General features: G+C 35.2%; 1 protein-coding gene across 1 annotated transcript; it reads right to left on the bottom strand.

The window, feature by feature from the left end:
- Positions 1 to 3,237: 3,237 nt before the first annotated feature.
- LOC143565291 (single-stranded DNA-binding protein WHY1, chloroplastic-like) lies at positions 3,238 to 9,051 on the bottom strand. Its single transcript, XM_077052300.1, has 6 exons — positions 8,791 to 9,051; positions 8,635 to 8,727; positions 4,187 to 4,281; positions 4,033 to 4,106; positions 3,858 to 3,946; positions 3,238 to 3,398 (listed from the first exon to the last, which is right to left on the bottom strand). The coding sequence occupies exons 1-6, from the start codon at positions 9,049 to 9,051 to the stop codon at positions 3,279 to 3,281; spliced, it is 732 nt and encodes a 243-aa protein (XP_076908415.1). The 3' UTR covers positions 3,238 to 3,278.
- Positions 9,052 to 9,600: the final 549 nt, after the last annotated feature.

Here is a 9,600-nt window from a genome sequence, read left to right as displayed (position 1 = left end):
ACGCGGGATTAAAACGACGAACCTTGTTTTTTTTATTTTAACTTGTTATGTTTAATATCGTCATGTTTAATAATGTTTGTAATATGTGTTGTTTTTTATAATAAAATGTTCGTCGTTATTGTAATCAATTGAAATAGTAACAAAAAATAAAACATGATTAATAAGAAATAAAACATTACTAGTAATAAACAAAGCAAACTAGTTAATAAACAAAGCAAAACTAAAAATTACTTGAAATTTGATCGCGTTAAAATTATTTTACTAATACAAATAAAAATTACAAGTCTTCTTAGTCTTCATCCTCGTCTTCTTTACCACCCGAATTCCCGGAAGAAAGCCCTTCCTCTCTCCTCATCATGAATAGGACGCTCTAGTGGTATTTCGTCTTCAAAGTTTGCCTTGTGTTGTATACGATCCACCGCATCCAAGTGATCTTTTAGGCAAATGCAAACCTCAAGAGACTCGGGAGTTAGTTTTGTTCTTCGCATCGATAATACCCTCCCACTAAGAGAAAAAAGTGATTCAGAAGCAACCGTTGAAACTTGGACGCTAATTAAGTCACGAGCCATGGCGGAAATAATAGGAAATTCGTTTTGTTTTTCTTTCCACCAAGCAAAAATATCAATGTTGTGAATTTCATCGACCGTTGCGCTCTCAACATAGTTTGCTTCACTATATCGACCAAGTTCACTTGTTGGTGTGTTTCCTCTTTGCCTCTTAGCTGCCGATTCACGAACAACATTCATCAAATTTATAAGCTTGTCCTTACACGGCTTACTTTTTGTTGTTTGCCTCACAAAAGACGACCTTGTGCTTGGACCATAAAGTTTAAAATAATGATCATAAAGTTCTTGAAGGTGTTTGTTAAACCTATCCTTCGCTTTCGTCGACAACTTCGGGTCGATCTTGTGCATACACATGTTGTCAAATATTTCCTCGATCAATGTCTCAACCCCGTTAACATTCCAATAGGGGTTTAAAGCGACGACACAGGTAAACACCGGCGGTATGTTTTCATAATATTTTAAGAACTTTTCCTTCATTACCGCAACAATATCATTGAAAAGTTTGTTCTTCTCCTCAAACTCTCTAAAATTCAAGGACATGTTGTACAAATCTTGCAAAACCCAACAACTAGTAGGATAATAAACTCCCGATAACTTAGTTGTTGCGGTTTTGAAAACATCAAGATACTCCAACAAATAACCCACATTGACCCAAACAGTTTCGGGAAGCATATCGGCCTCGCATCGATCAACAAGATTGTTATGAATACTTTGTAAAGTTTGGCGTTGGGCAAAAGCACCCTTGAGCATATGACAAGTTTAGTTCCAACGGGTTGGAACGTCTCTATTCAGCCCCAAAAATTTTCTTTCAACCGATTTGCAATAGTTCTTATATTCAAGATGTCTTCTTTTACCACTTTTGAAAACATCTTGTAACATAAGTCTAAAGCAAGTTAAACCTTGACCCATGTTTTCATTGCCGAGACCTTGTTGAACAACCAAATTGATAATATGTGCAACACATCGAACATGAAAAAAAATTCCTATAACAAGGTGGTGAATATTTTATGATAAATTTTTCGGCCGCCTTTGAATTGTTTGATGCGTTGTCAAACGACATCGAAAATATTTTATTTTTCAAGTTATAAGTCGTTATAACCTCATCCACCAATTCAAACAATTTTTCGGCGGTATGTGGGTACGAGAAGTTTTCTAAAGCAATGATGCGTTTCATCAATTGCCAAGGCACCGGATCAACCCAATGAGCGGTGACACAAGTGTATGATTCGGGTAACCCGTGTGGTGCCGACCAAACATCACTAGTTAAACTCACCATCGATTATAAAGTTTGAAAAAAGTCGATTAACTCTTTTTTTTTGCACACTCCCACAATTTGATACAATGACGTCTAAGGGTAGTACGACTTACATGTGTGTATCGCGGTTGTAGAGTTTCTCGAATCAAGGCCGTCAACTCCGGGTTATCAAAGTGGTTAAACGGAAAACCTCGTTGAATAACGAACTTTTCCATTCTATCTTGAACCCGGTTCGTGTTGTAATGAAAGAGTGTACAATCTTTACCCAATTCGACTTGGTCGGTTGCGTGAACTTCTTTCAAGGCCTTACAAAATTTGTTGTCGAGGTGTTTTTTTAAAGTCAAGTTCGAATCGTGCTTTAAGAAAGTGTCCAAAATCTGCAATGAGCCTTAGTATCACTATCGATCACTATAACCAAATCCCAACTCTTCCATATTTCTTTGTTGCGGTTATGCTCGAGGACCGCAATAACTTGTGGGTCATCTTCAACACGAACCGTGTAAATAAAAACGGATGGAGTAGCGTTCTTGTTAGCCTTGTTGTTAGACTTTTTGGTGGTTGCCATAGTAACAACTAAGAAGTGGTGGAAGTGAGGCGTATGTTGGTCGGGGTTGTAAAACGAGAAGTATTTTTGAGTGTTTTTGAGTTTGGTGGTGAAACAGTGGTTAAATAATCAACTTATATAGGGTTTTGGACAACAAAAACCGGTTTCAACGGCTATATTTTGAGCTGCATCAGCATTTAATGTAAAATACCCGGCGGAACCGGTTATTCCGGGTAGGAACCGGAACCAGTTTGGAACAGGAACCGGGTAGGAACCGTTTAGGGATAATATATAGAACCGGGTTGGGCTTTCGGGTATATAAATACCCAAACCGGGTTTTGGGTACACGGGGTACGACCATAAACCGGTTCCGGGTCGGGTACACCGGTTCGGGTCCGGAACCGTTTTTTTTTTTCACGTCTAGAGCAGAGGCGTGTCCTCATCTCACAATCTACACACCTTACCAATGAATGGGCTTTACTACTAACTTAATACTCCTTGTATAAGCTATTCTACTACCCTAGCTATCTAGACTGAAAGTTTTGCACGGCGTAACAACACTTATCACCAACTTAACTCCACATTAACATTAGAAAAGTTTCAGTTTACAAAGTTGTTTTTTATGTGCATATTTTCATTAAAAGAGCATTGGTGATATCTACAAGCACATCCTTATTGTCATAATTCTTGATCATGTATAAGAAACAAACTATGAATGAATACAGACATCAATTAAGCTGATATTTTAAGTTAAATATCAAAACACACACAAACCAAAGATTCTGAAAGTTGCATTCAGAAAATCTAAAGAAACTAGCTTAAGAAAAAAACCACCTAATTTGTAGTCATAACAAACACAAACTGACTCAAAAGCACATTCCCCAGTAACACTAGCAATAATAATAATGACTGACTATCTGCTCCATTCTAAATCAGCACCAGATCGCGAATTAGCATTGTTCAAACCGGTTGTGCCCTCCGGTTTGATGGAATTCACAAAGGTATGCCACCCCAAAAGGTATGGCACAGCAAACTGCATAACACACAAATGTTAGAAAGTGCTCATTAATACAAACATCACCAGTTTCCAAAAAATAATCCCAAAAAGTAACATAGTTCTTTTTTTTTATATATATTTCAAGAAAAGTGGTACCATTGTAAAAAAAAGAACAAACTAAAATGGTTTAATAGTTGAGTGCAATTGAAAAAGTACATTTGACAACCAAAAGTTAAAATTTAGTAAAAATAATTCGTTTTAAATATAAAAGTAAATTACACAAACCGTCCCTATCGTTTGAGGATTTGGTCTTCAATTTTACAAATTCGGTCACTATGAACAATGTTTGCTTTCAAAGATGGTCCTTGAATCAGGTGAGACTACTAGTGTACCGTTTATAAAAACTTACACTTTAACCCTTGACTATTTATTCTTCTAAAATATACAGTTTAATATATGAAAATCAAAACCTAGTGGATGTGAAGAAGAACATACATTAAAAGCTGAGATGAGTATAGCAAACTCTGCCTTTGTAACAGGGATATAAATGCTTTCATCCATGTTTATAAGCTTGTTTTGAACACCTTCAATTCATCAAACCATTTAGTTAAATATATATAATTTCAAAAAACATATTCTATATAAAAAAAGATAAAATAAAAATTATTACTGAGATTAAAGAAGTGGCCAGATCCATCTGGGAGCGGCTCCACCTTCAAAACTTTCCTAACCCGACCTTCATCGCTGCAAAAAAACCCGTACGATTCAGCAAAATAAAAAGACCATTTTACCCTTATAACGATAATGGTTGAAGAAACATTAACCTTTTTCCTTTAAACGGGTCGTGAAAGAATTCACATGAATCTCTTGCACCAAGACTGATAAGGCTTCCGATTTCAGTAACCGATAAGGAGAATACCTGAAATTATGAATAAAGCTTACTAAATGCAAAAGTAATTATTAAATTCTTAATGAGTAGCATGGATGAAGAATTATAATCAACAAAAAGACGGTCAACTGGCAAGAATTTCACTATATTGTGGTAAGAGTAATAATATTACTCCAAAGTTATTACAATAAAGTGTTATTTAGTATATAGATAATAAATTCATATAAATACAAAATAACAAGCAGATTAGATTAGTCACAATTTGAACAATCCATGAATAATAGATTCTTAATTTGATCATGGTTTCATGAATTTTCTAAACTTATAGGGTGTGTTCGTTTCACAGAATTCGTGGGAATTCAAAGGAATTGGAATTAAAATCCCATGACATGGCGTGTTCGTTTCGTTGCAATTGGAATCTTAATTCCATTTTCGTGTGTTCGGTTCAAAAAATTGGAATTCGAATTCAATTCATTCAAATTCCTTTAAATACAGGGATTTCAAATCCTTCCAAAATGCGGAGGAATTCAAAAAAATTCATTGGAATCTTATCTCGAGTTTTTTTTTTTTTAAAACGAGGACAACGAATAAAACATTTTAGCTTTTTAACTTTTTTTGTTTTTAATTTATATTTTGAGTTATGAATTTTTTTCTATGATATTTGAATATTTTTTTGAGGGGTTTTTTATCTTAATAGAAAACCCATAAAAATATAATTAAAAAAATCATAACGCAAAATATAAACAAAAAACAAAAAATCTAAAAAAACTAAAATGCTTTCGCCGTTATCATTGTTAAAAAAAAAAAAAAAAAAAAAAAAAACTCTTTGATTCCTATTCATTTGTCAAACGGACACATTATTTGGATTTCAGTTCCCCCCAAATCCAATTCCTATTGGAATGTTCAGATTCCAAATCCAATTCCTTCAAATTCCAAATCCTATGCAAATTCCAATTCCATTCCATTCCGTGAAACGAACGCGCCATAAGGTTTTTAAATTGAGATTTACTTAGGAAAGATTATGCTTTTAATTTCAGATAGAAAATGTAATATCAACTGAAGTGTTAGTGCGCGTGTTTAGAACATTATAAATAATTGTTTTGCGTGTTTATATCGTAATTTATTTAAAACAAAGTAATAAGAATTTCTTTTCAAAAATTTCACACGAAAAGACCGATGCCACATGGCACAACTGATGCCAGGTCAGCAACATATAGGCTTCTGGTCACATGTTTTTTATCATCTAATATAGCACTATACATCATGTGAACTTACATGGTCTTGCATCTAACATGTTTATTATGAGAATATACCACTGTGTTTCATGTGAACATACAATAAAATACATTCTAAATACAGGATTTCTTGTAAAAGTTTGTCTAACATTCACTTTGCAGCATATTGTTACACCTTTTGAATTCGAAAGTAGCTATAATATTTTTAAGGTTAATCAAAAGAACACTTTCATACAAGGGGGTGTGTAAACGAGCCAACCTGCTCGTGAACTACTCGAGATCGGATCGGTAAAAGCTCGAATCGAGCCAAGCTTCGGTTCCAAGCTCGAGCTGGCTTATGAGACTATTAGTTATGAAATTTTTAAATAATGTACTTATAGATATTTATTTAATAATAATTATTATATATATATATATAAGATAAGAATAACTAAATTATTAAATATTATGCCATATACTCTAAAGACAAGCTCAGTCTCTCTTTAAGGTAAATGAGTTGAGCTCGAGAACAGTCGATCTCTGGCTTGTTTACACTCCTATTTTCTTAATTTATATTAATTCTATAATTACGAAGATGTTGTCACGAAGTTTATGACGATGCCAATATTGAATAGCATGTAGCAATACAATGTTAATTATTATTGTTAAATTTTTTTGTTAATCATATATAAATTTATTTGACATATGACTCAGATAGTAACTTACTTCAAACTTCAAAAAATACAAAAATAAAAATCCATAAAAAAAACTTAAAAAAAAGAAAAAGAAAACTTCACATGTTTTGAACCTTGCTATACACATCATATTTAATGTGAAGTTGTGAACTTACCTCCATAAATAACTACCACACCCCTAATCTTGTTCAGACACAAAATGAGTTCAAACTATCAAACTCTTCTTCTTACAATACTCATCTTCTTTTTGGGTTCCATTTTCTGCAATACCTCCCCTTCGTTTGCAGACAAAACACATGCCGATAGTTGGATTCCCATCAAGAATCTAACCGACACAAAAGTGTTGAAATTTGGGAAGTTTGCAGTGGGAGAACACAACTATAAGGCGAATAGCAACCTCGTGTTCCATAAATTGGTCAAAGCTGAGGTCCTTCTAGGGTATGGAACGAAGTACAACCTAACGATCGCGGTTAAAGATGGTGCCCATTATGATAAACCTAAAACCTATGTAGCCCTTGTTGTTTATGATCAGTTTATGAATAAAACAAAACTTGCTTCGTTCAAAGGGCCTATTTAGGTGTAAAGAATGTTGATTTGTAAAAATTGTTATGGTATGAATAAAGGGTGTATCTTGAATATTGCAAGGCTTTCGTTTATTGATAAGATTGTTACTTTCATGTTGTAACATAAGTGATTATAGTGATTTGTGACTTGAAGTTGCAAGAAGGATTGTTCAAATAGCTCGTGGCTTGAAAAAAGCATGTAAAAAACTCGCTTAAAAAAAGCACGAAAAAAACTCACTCATATCAACTCGTCTACAGACTAAGCCAGCTCGGACTGAATCATTTACATACCACGCCGAGCTGGATTCGGCTCGTTTAACCCCATCTGTGAGTTGGGACTAAATTTGTAACCCGTTTGAAAATGTTGTATCTAAAAGGTGTAATAAAAGAAAAGTATGTAAGATATCCGTAAATTAAATAAATGAAAGGGGCCATTCGTAAATTAAATAAATGAAAGGGGCTACGTTGGATGTGTGGGCACACAAGGCTAGACAGAATAAGAAACGTTGTGCTTCGCGAGAGATTAGGGGTGGCGAACATAGCAGACAAGATAAGAGAGTGGAGATTGAGATGGTTTGGACATGTAAAGAGAAGACAGACGACGAATCCTGTTAGATCCGTAGAAAACATTACTATAGAGGGGAGGAGGGGTAGAGGACGACCGAAATTGACTTGGGATGAGAGGATTAGGCATGATTTGATAGACCTAAACCTCTCTGAGGACATGGTTGAGGATAGGAATTCGTGGAGAAGTAGAATTAAAGTTAAGGATTTTTAGAGAGAATTGAATACCTTAGGGCTTAGACTTAACTTATTTAGGTCACATACCATAATGGTATTTCCCTTACATACTTTATTATTATTATTATTAGCTTTTATATTGCGGTTAAACTGTGACCTTTTTATTAATATTATTATAATTAGTAGTAGTTTTTTATATAACTGTTAAACTTTGATTTCCTTTTTTTGCTTCATACACATGTTCTTAGAGCCGAGGGTCTCTCTGGAAGCCACCTCTTTATTCCTTTGGATAGAGGTACGGTGTGCCTACATCCCACCCTCCCCAGACCCTACCTATAGCTCTGCTGTCGGTGGGATTTTACTGGGTATGATTGATTGATTGATTGATTGACACACATAGATATATATACATACATGCATACTTGGGTTCATTACAAAAGACTAAATTATTGTGAAAACAAAATTAACAAACCTAAATCTTTTAATTTCTTCTATCAATGGCTCATAAAAAGAAAATTGCTTTGTACATACAAATATATATCTATGTTATGCACATAAAAACGATTAAACTAATTTGTACATATGTTCTTTTTTTCCTTTTTTAGATGTTTACCTACACATGTGTAGGAAATATACCTAGACATGATTTAAACATGTGTAGGTTATATATATATACAAATGTGATTTATATATTCTTTTAGAATTTAGAAGAGATGAGTGTCCATTGCATTTCAGTCATTTTCTTGTACTATATATTTTTTTTTTCTAAATTGAGAAAATGAATGATTCATTTGTTCTTTATGTTCTTGCAAAAAGTTGTCTTTTGCGTAGAACCATCCCCTATATATAATAGCTCACGACTTGAAACTCGCTCAAGTCGAACTCAATTCAAATCGTTTACAAAACGCAGCTAACTAAGCTCCACCTGTTTACAAACTGATATGAGCAGTTGAGCACAAGCAACCTTGGCTCGGCTCGGCTCGGCTCGTTTACAAACGAAGCCAGAGTCGGTTCAGCTCGTTTACAACTTGAGCCAGCTCAGCCAGACTCGTTAACAAACCATTACGAGAGCACGGGCAGAACTTGGCTAGGCTGGGGTAGTGAACAGCCTCAGGTTGATGTGTTTAGCAAAACTAATTATGAATTTCTGATATGCGAAAATAAAGTAACCTGTTTTCTACTCCAATCATACTGGCGAACACCCGCGGCAGGCGCAAATTGAAGCAATATAAAACCCTCCTTTGTCAGCTTAAACGCCCCTGACTGTGAAAACAACAAATTAATTAGACACACATTTTGACTTCTGAAGTCAAGCATGTTACTTACATCTAAAGGGGCAAACTCGGGTGGACGAGGTTCGACCGTAAGCGCAGCCTTGCCTTTATAGATGGAATGGCCAATGAACACTTTAGGAGCATCGGTTCTTTGTTGTTGTTGTTGGTCGGAGTATTGACATCTGAGACGAGGAGGTTTTGTGGAGATTGGCTTCAAGAGTTTGATTGTAGAGATTTTTAAGCGAAAAGGGGTTTTGGTGTTAGGGTTTGGGGTGAGGATGGGTCCTGTTGAAGGTGTTGAAAGATTTAACATCTTCTTGTTACTTCTTCACCCAAGACTCTCAGGATTCATATATCATCATCGTACTCAGTGTATCCCACCAATAGCAATGCTATGGTAGGGTCTGAGGAGGGTAAGATGTAGACAGCCTTACCTCTATCCCATAGGGATAGAGAGGCTGCTTCCGGTGAGACCCCCGGCTCGATAGTAGTTTTGAATCAAGCCTTGGACATAAGACACATAACACTCAATCATCGGGACACCGGCTGATTGGTGCATGTGCCCTTGTCTTTAGGCTATCAACGCCACCACATGATGCCTGATTAACCTTCCGCCACTTTTAACGTTATTTTCACGTGATTAGTAAAATAACGTCAAAATTAGTGCAATTTTACTTTTGCCCACCCAAGGGTTCACACATATATACATTATATGTGCGCACCGCAAGCAGGGCGTTCAGGATTCATATATCATACTTCAATTATATAGAATCTTGATAAACCCACCCTTGGACCCGGGTGCTAATGATCATTAGACCTTATTTATTTATTTTGATTAATTTATGTTAGGTTATATTTATTT

This window comes from Bidens hawaiensis, unplaced genomic scaffold (genome assembly GCF_021521415.1).
Source record: "Bidens hawaiensis isolate Kalapana, Puna unplaced genomic scaffold, B.hawaiensis_p1.1 tig00022315_1, whole genome shotgun sequence".
NCBI classification, from domain to species: Eukaryota; Viridiplantae; Streptophyta; class Magnoliopsida; order Asterales; family Asteraceae; genus Bidens; species Bidens hawaiensis.
This window is presented reverse-complemented; position numbering and strand designations above follow the sequence as displayed.